Here is a 14003-nt window from a genome sequence, read left to right as displayed (position 1 = left end):
GCAAATTTTGAAATGGTGCCCTGTACACCCAAGTCCAAGTCATTAATATATATCAAGAAAAGCAGTGGTCCTAGTACTGACCCCTGGGGTCACCACTTTATATTTTCCTTCAGTCTGAAAAGCACTACTACTCTGTTTCCTATCAGTTAGCCAATTTCATATCCATGCTGCCACTTCTTTTATTCCATGGGCTTCAATTTTGCTAACAAGCCTATTATGTGGCACTTTATCAAACGCCTTTTGAAAGTCCATATACACATCAATCGCATTGCCCTCATCAAAAACCTCAATCAAGTTAGTCACTTATCCAAGTGACTATTAATTTTGTCCTGGATTATCGTTTCTAATAGCTTCCCCACCACTGAGGGTAAACCAGGACTGGCCTGTAGTTACCGGGTTTATCCCTACACCCTTTTTTGAACAAGGGTGTAATGTTTGCAATTCTCCAGTCCTCTGGCACCACCCTCCTATCTAAGGGGATTGGAAGATTATGGCCAGCACCTCTGCAGTTTCCACCCTTACTTCTCTCAGCAACCTTAGATGCATCCCATCTGGACCGGGTGACTTATCTACTTTAAGCATAGCCAGCCTTTCCAGTACCTCCTTTTATAAATTTTTAGCCCATCCAGTATCTTAACTACCTCTTCTTTTACTGTGACTTTGGCAGCATCATCTTCCTTGGTAAAGACAGGTGCGAAGTACTCATTTAGGACCTCTGCCTCTGTGCGTAGATCTTCTTTTTGATCTCTAATCGGCCTCACCCCTCCTCTTACTACCCATTTACTATTTATATGCCTGTAGAAGACTTTTGGATTCCCTTTTCTGTTCACCAATCTATTCTCATACTCTCTCTTTGCCCCTCTTATTTCCTTTTTCACTTCTCCCTGTACTTTCTATATTGTATTATCAACCTGACATCCGTCATACACCCTCTTTTTTTCTGCTTCATCTTACTCTCTATCTCTTTCGATATCCAGGGAGCTCTGGCTTTTGTTGCCCTACCTTTCCCCCTCGTGGGAATGTACCTAGACTGTACCTGAACCATCTCCTCTTTAAAGGCCACCCATTGTTCAATTACAGTTTTGCCTGCCAATCTTTGATACCAGTTTACCCGGGCCAGATCCGTTCTCAACCCACTGAAATTGGCCTTCCTCCAATTAAGTATTTTTACTCTAGATTGCTCCTTGTCCTTTTCCATAACTAATCTAAACCTTATGATACTATGATCACTGTTCCCTAAATGTTCCCCCACTGACACTTGCTCCACTTGACCCACCTTATTCCCCAGAACCAGATCCAGCAATGCCTCCTTCCTTGTTAGGCCGGAAACAGACTGATCAAGAAAGATCTTCTGAACACATTTCAGAAAGTCCTCCCCCTCTTTGCCCTTTACACTATTACTATCCCAATCTACATTAGGATAGTTGAAGTCCCCCATTGTCACTACTCTATAGTTCTTGCAACTCTCTAATTTCCCTGCAAATTTGCTCCTCTATATATCTTTTCCACTAAGTTGGTGGCCTATTGGCCCATTATACTACACCCAGTAGTGTAATGGCACCTCTTTTTTTCTTAACTCTAACCAAATAGATTCTGTCCTTGACTCCTCCAGGACATCCTCTTTCTCGAGCACTGCAATATTCTTCTTCATCAATACTGCTGCCCCCTCTTTTTTCCTTCCCCATCTTTCCTGAACACCTTGTATCCAGGAATATTTAGTAGCCAATCCTGCCCTTTTTTGAGCCACTACATCATATTCCCATGTGGTTATTTGTGCCTGCAGCTTACCAACTTTATTTACCATGGTTTGTTCGTTTACGCTCATGCACTCTAAACCTATCTTAGACCACCTTGTATTCTCTCTTAGAGGTGTTCAAGATCATGAATAGTTTTGATGGAGTAAATATGGAGAAACTGTTTCCAGTGGCAGAAGGGTTGGTAACTCGAGGACACAAATTTAAGGTGATCTGCAAAAGAGCTAGAGATGACGTGAGGAAATATTTTTTTATGCAGCAAGTTATAATGATTTGGAATGCACTGTCTACAAGGGCAGTGAAAACAGATTCAAAGGGAACTTTGAACTTTCAAAAGGGAATTGGATAAATACTTGAAGGGGAAAAAGTTACAGGGCTATGGGACTAATTGGATAGCTTTCAAAATGCAGGCACGATGGGCCGAATGGCTGCTGCCTGTGCTGTACCTAACATGATAAGTGGATAAGCACTCTTCTATAAGTGACAGACAAGAAAGTTTACACCAAATACTTGCAGCTAGAAGTTTGGGATCTAGGGGGGTGAAATTCATCTTGAGCAAAACGGGTGATAGTGAATCGGCAACTTGTTTTTCCACTCTGCCTGATTTTCACGCCACCCCCCCCCCCCCCCCCCCCCGCCCCCTGCCATGTGTTTTAGCAAGCCACTTGGGTACAATTCTAAAGGAGGTGCAGGAACAGAGAGATCTGGGGGTATATGTGCACAAATCTTTGAAGGTGGCAGGACAGGTTGAGAAAGCGGTTTTAAAAAAAAGCATATATGATCCTGGGCTTTAAAAATGGAGGCAGAGAGTACAAAAGCAAGGAAGTTATGATGAACCTTTATAAAACACTGGTTCGGCCACAACTGAAGTATTGTGTCCAATTCTGGGCACTGCACTTTAGGAAGGATGTGAAGGCCTTAGAGAGGGTGCAGAAAAGATTTTCGATTGGTTCCAGGGATGAAGGACTTTAGTTACTTGGATAGACTGGAGAAGCTGGGGTTGTTCTCCTTTACAGCAGAGAAGGTTGAGAGGAGATTTGATAGAGGTATTCAAAATCATGAAGGGTCTAGGCAGAGTAGATAGAGAGAAACTGTCCCCATTGGTAGAAGGGTCAATAACCAGAGGGCATAGATTTAAGGTGCTTGGCAAAAGAACCAAAGGTGAGATGAGGAAAAACTTTTTACACAGCGAGTGGTTAGGATCTGGAATGCACTGCCCAAGGGGGTGGTGGAGGCAGATTCAATTGTGGCTTTCAAAGGGAATTGGATAAGTACTTGAAGGGAAAAAATTTGCAGGGCCACGGTGAAAGGGCGGGAGAGTGTGACTAGCTGGATTGCTTTTGCAGAGAGCCAGCACGGGCTCAATGGGCCGAATGGCCTCCTTCTGAGCTGTAACCATTCTATGATTCATTGTAGTCTGTGACTAGATTTTATTTTGGAGCAAATCTTCATTTGCTGCAGTTTAGCAGTACAAAAATGCTTCTGATGACCGATGATACAGCAGATTAGTGCACTGCTCACTGTTGTGCCATTGTTTGAGCTGGAAGTTACCTATTGATTAAGCTTTTGGTGTGAGCAGTAGGCATCAAGTTGAATGAAAAATTGAAAGAATGGTAACTGGGTTCACTTAGTTCATCCAGTAATTAGCTGAGCCACATAGACCAGAAAGGACCTAGGTATAATCCCCATTCTGTACTGAGTTAGCAGGGCTGGTGGGAAGGATCCTGTAATTGGATTTAATGTTCCTGAGTTAAGGGGCAGTAAATCCACGAGGACTTCTGCTCCTGAGCACTGTCCAGCTGGAAGTGCTTTTGCGTGGATGTTGGATGAAGACAGGATTAGGCTTCTTTTATGATGATCTCTACATTCAAATGGCTACTATCAAGCTTCATACATGACCACTTAGATCAAGTACCATAGGACAATTGGTATTCTTTGGAACCATATCCCACCAAGGAGTAAGTGTCTTCATGGATGTGGAAGGGTAAAGGGGGCCTGGGGAAACTTGAAGAGAAAATTGGCATTTTGTGTGTGGGGGGTGGGGGGGGGGGGTGGTGAAGGGGAGAGAAAAGCTCAGGTTCATATTGGGGGGGAAAAAAGAACTGACATTCTAATGGCTCAGTGGGTAACTAGTGCATGGTAGGGTGCTGAACCATGTGGATCAGGAAGGATCCAAGTTCAACCCATGGTATCTACATCGTTAGTTCTCAGCCAGGGTTTCGGTGAGATGCTCCAGTGAACCTCAGTTTGGCTGGCTAGAAACTAAAACAAAATGATACCCCTTATAGGAAGTTCCATCCCGATGGCACAGTTGGAGATGAAAACTTGGCACAGGAGTCCTGACTGGGAGGGGAAAAGAAACTAGAAAATAAGGGCGAGAGAGGAAGAAAAGGGAGAAGAACCTTACTCCCTGACATTCAAACCTTTTCTTTGAAGTACACCACTTTTGTGCATACGGAGAGTTCGTAGATCTGGACTCCTCCTGATTTTAGTTAAAACCTTGTACTAACAGTTTCACTTGTTTTTTTGCCCATTTTGTCTAAAGGACCCAGTAAGTATTTCACAACTTTGAGTATTCATTTAATAAGAACTTAAACAAAAACTTAGAACATTTTGTTTCAATTTAACAAAACAAATCCAGTCCCAGTTTCACACTCTTGTGGCCATTGTATTCAGCTCAGTTTCTTCACATAGAGGATTTTTATGTTAAAAATTGCCATTTAGGAAAATGGCTGGAAATGAGCATCAGTTATTCAATATCTCTTTGATTCTGCTCAATCTCTTTGATATTATATCTCGCTGTAACACTGCCTAATCTTGGCTCGGAATTGTTATGCAATATTTTTCCTTTTCTGCATTAAGTTAACACTGGAATGGTGATACACAATCTTTTTTGCCAGATTTAGACTACAGTCACTGAATGGAAAAAATAGCAAGATTTACATTGATAAATATAGTAATGAAATATCTGACCTTGAAAAATCTGTCTTAAGACATTTTTAAAAATGTGTTAAGGAACTTTGAGTCAGCCTCCTTTTTAGATTTTTCATTTACATTCATCAGACTTTCTGAAATTCAGAATTAAGTATAGGAGAGATGAATTATCTTTTTTTTTTCTTTTGGATAACCCGAAGTTTAGATATGCCTGTCCCTTTTTAAAATTCTGTGTTTCATAACCTTTTTCTGTTGTCATTGCCCAGCAGTCAGGGGATGCTGGCTGGAATTGAAGGCACAGCAGCAGGCACAAGTGGCTTTTTAATGTTTAGGCTTTTTTTTTAAACACTCTACAACCATTTCTAATCTTGGTTACAATGAATAGATGACAATTTTAATTGGACTGAGAATTTTTTCTGACAAGTCAATATAACACTATAGACTGATGCCGTGCATAAGTGATGCTGAAAGTCAGCAATAGCTGAACAGAATGAAAGCAAGAACCTTCATAACACAATTTTAGCAACAATTCTTGTTACTTGTGGTCATCAGAAATCTTCTCATTCCAGCAACACCGCTTACTACAATACAGCTGGGAACTAGAGGAATTAGGTTTTTAGAATTACTGGTGTGATACTTTTTCTTTCCCGAGATAAGCAGCTGAAGATCACTTAAGACATTGATTTGTAATAAAAGTTTCTTGTCCTCCTTCTCTAGGTGTGTAAATGAGTATGGAAGATTATGACTACCTATTTAAAATTGTCTTGATTGGAAATGCTGGTGTAGGAAAGACCTGCTTAGTACGAAGATTTACTCAGGTAAGGAAGTGGGGGTACTGAATGTTAAAAGATCCAAGTTGGGGTTATGTGTGATGCATATTTTACTGATATCCTTTTAATTCTCCAAATAGCTGAGCAGAACTGAGAAACTCTGAACTAAAATATGACAAAATGATTTTAGCTGTGCTCAAAAGGTATTTCTGACTTATGTCACAAACTTGAATTTCCTGCACTATAGGCAGTGGCAGACCTAGTATTGTCTGTGTTGGACTCGTAATAACTTATGGAAGGTTTGGCTTTGGATTTCCTCAACCCACCCCACTTCTGCCTACCATGACTCTCAGCCATTTTCCTCGATCGAGAGTAATCAGTTAAGCAGGGCAGGCTACTAACAGGATCCCTGCCATTGCCGGGGGTGAAAAATGTTGGTGTTGCTGCAGCAGCACTGTCACTGCAGTAGCTGAAGAGGAAGGGACTATTTAAAGGGCATAGAAGAGCTTCAGTATTTCATTTAAGCCTCAGACTGGGCCGAGTAAGTGATTGTGGCCTAAGGAGAGGGGGTCTGCCATTGCCCAAGGGACTACCACCACCCTTCTGGTAGTCCCTCGGGTTGATTGGATTAGCCGCAGACGACAGGGGAAATGGGCCGGGCTGCCAGGCCCCCGTCTCCCTGTCGTCATTTATGTGTGGCGGAGCAGTGAAAGGGCAGGGAGACGAAAATATAGGTCAGGGCGGGATAGCAGCAGTCGTCCTCTGCACCTGATTTTCCCATTGTTTCTGCTGCTATCCTGCCCGATTTAGGCGGGATAGTGGAGGAAAGCCTAGACCTTCGAGTATAATCTTAGGATTCCACAAATTAATTTGCTTACAAAATGGTTTACTTGCCACTTTTTTTTCTATATTTTACAATTACATCTAACAAAAAATTATAGCAGTACATCTGCATGTTCTCCTGTGCTGCTATATTTTCCTACACTGATCAATATTGGTATTACATCAGTTTGTATTTCATTTGTACAATGCAACATGTGTTGGATTCTTTGTACCCAGAGCATAAATAATTATCAATAGTGCAGTTCTTATCCGGCACCTTCTTTGTGGGAGGATTGAAGTAGGGTTTTGTGCTAGATTGTCTGTGGGTATTTGTAGCCCACTTCAAATTGGATGTGGTTGTTGCCCACCTAATGAATCTTAACTTTTGTAGCTTTTTGGCAATAGAAAATGCTGATTAATTGTCCTTGTGCTGAGCCCATCACCCTGTATCCCTAGTACAGATCAAATCAGTGCAAATTTGTGGTATGTGTGTTTTTCCTGTTGTCTTTGAGAGATTAACCCATGCATCACATTGGGGGTCTGTGTCTGCTGGCACCAGTAAATTTATCAGTAGTAGGGATCCTGAGAATTTACTTAAGGAAAGGAGGATGTGGGGTATTTCACAGGAAGACCCAGAGACATTGATTATTGGTTTATCCTTTCAATTTACCCATCAGAGCAGGTTTAGTTTATCTGATCGATGTACCTAGCTACTTCATAGTTGTTGGAACTACTGGGAAGTATGTTTAAAAAAAAAAAAATGTGTGGGGCTGCAAGACTTGCGATAGAAGTCTTATTTTCTGAAAAGTTTGGATGGCTATCATTGAGTTTTGATAACCAGAACAAATGACATGGGATAGTGATCAACCCTATCTCATGCTCCTATGGCATTTGAATGTGGGTAAGTTATGCCATATAAGTAACTGCTGATGCTGGTGGACACGGGCATTCAGGTGAGAACAATGGTCGCAACTCATTTTGACAAAATATTGGACTGTCTTCCACAAACAAATTAAGCTTGGTTAGAATCATAGGTTTTGGACCAAATTGTTAAAGTAAAAGGCCCATACTTTACTGAATTGTGTAATCATTTAATTTAGTTGAATTATTTTGTGGGAGATGCATTGTAAGGATTCCACCTTGCAAATGAAAGGAGGGGTTCCATTTCATGGGACGCTGGTACCGGTACTGGGACAGGAAGGTGTTGAACCGTTGGGACAGGAAGGTGTTGTACCATTGGGACAGGCTTCATCTCAACCGGAGTGGGAGCAGTGTCCCAGCGGAAAGGATAAATAGGGCTGTTGCTAGGACTTTAAACTAATAAGACGGGGAGGAATCTGATGAAGATAACATAAATCTAAAGAAATAGGAAATGAGAGGAATAAGGGTAACATAAATGGTCAGGGAACAAATACAGATATAGAACATAAGCACAAAATGACTATTAAAAATAAAGTGAGGGGAACAATTATTAAAAACAAATTAAATTGTCTGTACAGGAATGGGCACAGCATTTGAAACAAAATGGGGGAACTGGAGGCAATAATTCATAATAAGGAGCCAGATGTGGTAGGGATAATTGAAACAATGGCTACATAAGTAATAGGACTGGCAGCTAAATATTGCAGGATATAACATATTAAGAAGGTGGGGGGGGGGAGTAGCTGTACTAATTAGAGATAATATAATGGAAAAAAGGGACATAAGTAACATTAAGATAGAAACAATCCATATGGATTGAGACAAAGGATAAGAAGGGATTGATTATGTTAATAGGTATATTCTACAGACCACCTAATAGTGGAAGGGAAGTGGAGGATGAAATATGTAGATAAATCTATAAAATGAGTTTTTAAAAAAAAATATTGAATAATCATGGGAGATTTCAACTACCTCCAAATAAACTGGCAAGAGGAGGTCGGGAAAGTGGAAAAGGGAATGGAGATTTTACACTGTGTACAGGACTCATTTCTTACCCAGTATGTGAGAAGCCCAACAAGAGAGGAATCATTGTTGGATCTAGTAATGGGAAATGAACCAGAGCAGATAAGCAAAGTAAGTGTAGGGGAACATCTAGGTAATAGCGATCATAACATAATCAAGGTTTAAAATAATGATTGAGAAATACATAAGTAAGACGAAGACCAAAGTAATAGGTTGGAAAAAAGCTAATTTTGAGGGGATGAGAACTAGGGAAGGTAAACTGGAAAAAATTTTGGCAAAGAGATAGAAGAGCAGTGGGAAATACTTAAAATGATGATCAGTAGAGCTCAGAAGAAATAAGCAAGAACAAACAAGCCAATAATGAAACGCCATGGATGAATAGGGAGATGCAGATAAAATTGAAACTAAAGAAAAAGGCATACTTAAGCACATAGACAATAAAGGAGAGGATGACAAAAGAGAATACAGAGGTTAGAAAAGAAATGTTTTAAAAATTAGGAAAGCAAAGAGGAACTACAAAATTAAATTATCAAGGAATATACAAAGAAATAGTAAAGTATTCTACAGGCACAAATAATAAAAGAAAAATCAGAATAGGGATAGGGCCACTAAGGGATGCACAAGATAAACTCGCAGGTAATGACAGTGAAATGGCAGGAATATTGAATAGTTACTTTGCTTCAGTATTTACCAGGGAGACTAACAAGGTGGGCAGGACATTAGAAGAGATCAAAAAAGATCTAGAGACATTTAAGATAAAAATGGAGGAGATAATAAACTATTCAAACTTAGAGAGGATAAAACCCCTGGTCTGGATGGGTTGCATCCGCGAATATTAAAAGAATTTAGGGAGGAGATAGCAGAAGTAAAATTCCTATACTTTTTTTTAAAAAAAAGAACAAGTCCAGAGAACTATTGACCATATAGCTTAATGTCGGCAGTAGGAAAGCTAATGGAATCCTTACTCAGAATGTAATAGGAAAATACCTAGAGAATGAAAATATAATGAAGAATAGTCAGCACGGATTTCAGAAGGGAAAGTCATGCTTGACCTACCTTTATTGAATTCTTTGAAGAAGTAACAAAGAGTAGGCAAGGGTAATGCAGTAGATGTAATCTATTTGGATTTTCAAAAGGCCTGCGATAAGATACCACGTTGTAGGTTTATGACTATGGTCTGAGCATGTGGAGTCAGGGAACAGGCAACAGAATGGATGGCAAGTTGGCTACAAAACAGAATGGATGGCAAGTTGGCTACAAAACAGAATAGAGTAGGGGTTAAGGATAGCTACTTAGATTTGCAAAAGGTGGGAAGTGGTGTTCCACGGTGATCAGTGCTGGGACCACTGTTGTTCACAATTTACATTAATGATTTGGGAGTCGGAAGTACAATTTCAAAATTTGCAGATGACACCAAATTGGGAGTGTAGTTAATACAAAGGAAGAATGCGTCAAGATGCAAGAGGATATTGATAAACTTGGAGATTGGGCGTGTAAATGGCAAATGAATTTCAATCTGGATAATTGTGAGGTGGTGCATTTTGGTAGGAAGAATAAGGAAACCGCATACTTCTTGGATAATAAGTGTCTAAATGGGACAGAGGGAAAAAGGGATCTAGGGGTACAGATACACAAATCACTAGAAGTAGCGACGCAGGTTAATATGGCCGTAAAAGCAAATCAAGCCCTGGGGTTCATTTCTAGAGGGATAGAATTGAAAAGCAGAGTAGTTACGTTAAAATTGTATAGAACCTTGGTTAGACCACACTGCACAGTTCTGGTCTCCATATTATAGAAAGGATATAGAGGCATTGGAGAGGGTGCAAAAAAGATTCACAAGGATGATACTAGAACTGAGAGGATGTAATTATCAGGAAAGGCTGAACAGGCTGGGACTCTTTTCTCCAGAAAAAAGAGACTGAAGGGTGGCCTGATAGAGGTCTTTAAGATAATGCTATGGTAGATGTAGAGAAAATGTTTCCACTTGTGGGGGAGTCCAAAACTAGAGGTCATCAATATAAAATAGTTGCAAATAAATCCAATAGGGAATTCAGGAGAAACCTCTTTAGCCAAAGGGTGGTTAGAATGTGGAATGTGCTACCACAAGGAGTAGTTGAGGCAAATAACATAGATGCATTTAAGGGGAAGCTAGATAAGCACATGGGGGAGAAAGGGATAGAAGGGTATGCTGATAGGGTGAGTTGAAGTAGGGAGGGAGGAGGCTCGTTTGGAGCATAAACGCCAGCATAGACCATTTGGGCCAACTGGCCTGTTTCTGTGCTGTAGTTTCGATGTAACTCGATGCATCAGTGAAAGAGCTTGTGTAAAAGTCTAAGGTAACCAGCCTTGGAAATTTTTGTTGCTTTTTAAAAATGTGTTCTCTGGATGTAGGTGACATTGGCAAGGCAGTACTTGTTGCCGAGAGCCAACCACATAATGTGGGATTGGAATCACATGTAGGGCAGACCAAGTAGGGGAGCAAGTTCCCTTCTGTGAATGACATTAATGAACTAGTTGGGTTTTTCATGGTCATTTTCTTATGCTAGCCCACAAATTACCAAACTTATTGAATTCAGTTTGTTTATAGAGGGATTTGAACTCAGCTGCTGTACTCTTCCTAAATGGTGGCTTGCTCTGTCTCTCTTTTTCTCTTTCCCTCACTCCCTTTTTCACTTTTTTTTCTCTCGCTCTCTCATATGAGAGACATCAGACTTAGTAGCATTAGGCAATTATGCATCACCGGAGTCATTCTGTATTTGCTGTCAGGAGAGCATTCTATTCCACCTGGGTAAACATGAGCTCCTGTACACTTATAAAGGTTTTAGCTAGCTTGCAGTCTCTTTTTAGTGCAGCAGTTTTTTTCAATGGTGCTTTTATATTAGTTTCCCTGTGTACCAGAACCTTTCCCTAACTGACAGTGTGACAAGTATCTTCGTCCAAGGCCTCTCCAAATAGCATTCTTGAGCCATTCACTGTAGTGTGTGAGAGTATACAGGGGGGTAACTTGTCTTCCAGGTTTTTGTTTTGTATTTTCTCTTTTTTTTTCCCTGCCCTGTAGGTGTCTACCTCTTACCAACCTAACATCTCCTGTCCCCTTTTGTATTACTGAGCTTGGAAATTTATTCTGAAGGGAATTGTAGGGATGAACCTATCCCACAGTGCATTGGAGAATTCCTACTCTGATATTTAGTTTTATTTTTAGCTACTGTCTTTATTGTTTTTCCCTCTTAGTTTCCTTTTTATATTTGTTTGTTTTTCCTTTGCACCATTATTATACCTGAAAATATAAAATTTGGCTTCTCTCTAGCTTATTTTTTCATAATATGCAATGCAACATAAAAGATAGTTCATTGGAGTGTTTTAGGAATTTGCAATTTTTTCCCTCCCAAGTTAAGTTGCAAGATATCATGACAGTGTAAACTGCTTATAGCAGACTTTGTGCAGAATTGATTTGTCAAATTGTTTGGCCATTGTAACGTGATTGGGTCTGGTAGATTTAATACTCACCAACTCTTATTTACTCATATGCACTTACTCACCAATAACCTGCTCACTGATGCTCAGTTTGGGTTCTGCCAAGACCACTCTGCTCCAGATCTTATTACAGCCTTGGTCCAAACATGGACAAAAGAGCTAAATTCCAGAGGTAAGGTGAGAGTGACCGCCCTTGACATCAAGGCAGCATTTGACCGAGTGTGGCACCAAGGAGCCCTAGTAAAATTGAAGTCAATGGGAATTGGGGAAATCTCTCCAGTGACTAAATTCATAACTAGCACAAAGGAAGATGGTAGTGGTTGTTGGAGGCCAATCATCTCAGCCCCAGGACATTGCTGCAGGAGTTCCTCAGGGCAGTGTCCTAGGCCCAACCATCTTCAGCTGCTTCATCAATGACCTTCCCTCCATCATAAGGTCAGAAATGGGAATGTTCGCTGACGATTGCAGTGTTCAGTTCTATTCACCCCTCAGATAATGAAGCAGCCCGTGCCGCATGCAGCAAGACCTGGACAACATCCAGGCTTGGGCTGATGTCTGGCGCGAATGTTACTTGCCACTTAAGTGCCAGGCAATGGCCATCTCCAACAAGCGAGAGTCTAACCACCTCCCCTTGACATTCAACGGCATTACCATCGCTGAATCCCCCACCATCAATATCCTGGGGGTCACCATTGACCAGAAACTTAACTGGACCAGCCACATAAATACTGTGGCTACAAGAGCAGGTCAGAGGTTGGGTATTCTGCGGCGAGCAACTCACCTCCTGCCTCCCCAAAGCCTTTCCACCATCTACAAGGCACAAGTCAGGAGTGTGATGGAATACTCTCCACTTGCCTGGATGAGTGCAGCTCCAACAACACTCAAGAAGCTCGACACCATCCAGGACAAAGCAGCCTGCTTGATTGGCACCCCATCCACCACCCTAAACATTCAATCCCTTCACCGGTGCACCGTGGCTGCAGTGTGTACCATCTACAGGATGCAGCAACTCTCCAAGGCTTCTTCGACAGCGCCAGTGACTTCTACCACCTGGAAGGACAAGGGCAGCAGGCGAATGGGAACACCACCACCTCCACGTTCCCCTCCAAGTCACACACCATCCCGACTTGGAAATATATCGCCGTTCCTTCATTGTCGCTGAGTCAAAATCCTGGAACTCCCTTCCTAACAGCACTGTGGGAGAACCTTCACCACACGGACTGCAGCGATTCAAGGCGGCGGCTCACCACCACCTTCTCGAGGGCAATTAGGGATGAGCAATAAATATTGGCCTTGCCGGCGACGCCCACATCCCATGAACGAATTTAAAATAAATAAATAGATCAAGACTGAAAGTACATAGCATATAATGCCATAGATATAATACTGAAGGGTTGGGTTGGATCAAGGCGGACTGGAGAATAATTAATGATAAGTTACCATACACACATTAATGGTATGTTTGGACAAACCAATGAATCGTGTACTCGTTAAAACATTTGGTTGGTTTGGACAGATGTGGTTGTCCAGGTTACTCCATTATCAGCATAAATTATTAGAACATAAGGAACAGAAGTAGACCATTCAGCCCTTCGAACCCATTCAGTTAGATCATGGCTAATCTGTACTTCAAGTCCATCTACTGGCCCTGGCTTTGTAACCCTTAATACCCCTGTCTAACAAAAATCTATCCATCTCAGTTATGAATTTTTCAATTGACCTATCCTCAACAGCTTTTTGAGGGAGAGAGTTCCAGATTTCCACTACCCTTTGTGAAAAAATGTGTCCTGAAATCAACCCTGAACAGCCTAGTTCTAATTTTAAGGTTATGCCTCCTTGTCCTGGACTCCCCCACCGGAGGAAATAGTTATCTTTATCTACCCTATCAAATCATTTAATCATCTTAAACACCTCAATTAGATCACCCCTTAATCTTCTATACTCCAGGGAATACAAGTCTAGTCTATGCAACATGTCCTCCATAATTTAACCCTCTTAGCCCCGGTATCATCCTGGTGAATCTGCGCTGCACCACCTCCAAGGCCAGTGTATCCTTCCTGAGGTGCGGTGCTAAGAACTGAGCACAGTGCTCCAGATGCTGTCTAACCAGAGCTTTGTACAAATGTAGCATAACTTCCACCCTTTTTGTAATCCAGACCCCTTGAGATAAAGGCTAACATTCCATTAGCCTTTTAAAATTATTTTTTGCACCTGTCCATTAGCCTTTAGTGATTTCTGTATATGGACCCCTAAATCACTCTACTCCTCCACAGTTCCTAGCTTCTTACCATTTAGAAAATACTCT

At 41.3% G+C, this 14003-nt stretch overlaps 1 protein-coding gene across 1 annotated transcript in view; it reads left to right on the top strand.

Annotated features, from left to right (window-relative positions):
• Window positions 1-14003, top strand: part of rab30 (RAB30, member RAS oncogene family) — an 86468-nt gene that overhangs the window by 36797 nt on the left and 35668 nt on the right. The window contains exon 2 of the mRNA XM_067986266.1: window positions 5406-5506. Coding sequence (XP_067842367.1) covers window positions 5414-5506 — 93 coding nt within the window. The 5' untranslated portion in view covers window positions 5406-5413. The remainder of the gene's footprint in view (window positions 1-5405; window positions 5507-14003) is intronic.

Source organism: Heptranchias perlo, chromosome 6 (assembly GCF_035084215.1).
Source record: "Heptranchias perlo isolate sHepPer1 chromosome 6, sHepPer1.hap1, whole genome shotgun sequence".
In the NCBI taxonomy this organism is placed as follows: Eukaryota; Metazoa; Chordata; class Chondrichthyes; order Hexanchiformes; family Hexanchidae; genus Heptranchias; species Heptranchias perlo.
The sequence above is the reverse complement of the archived record's forward strand: the minus strand, read 5'-3'. Positions and strand labels throughout refer to the sequence as shown.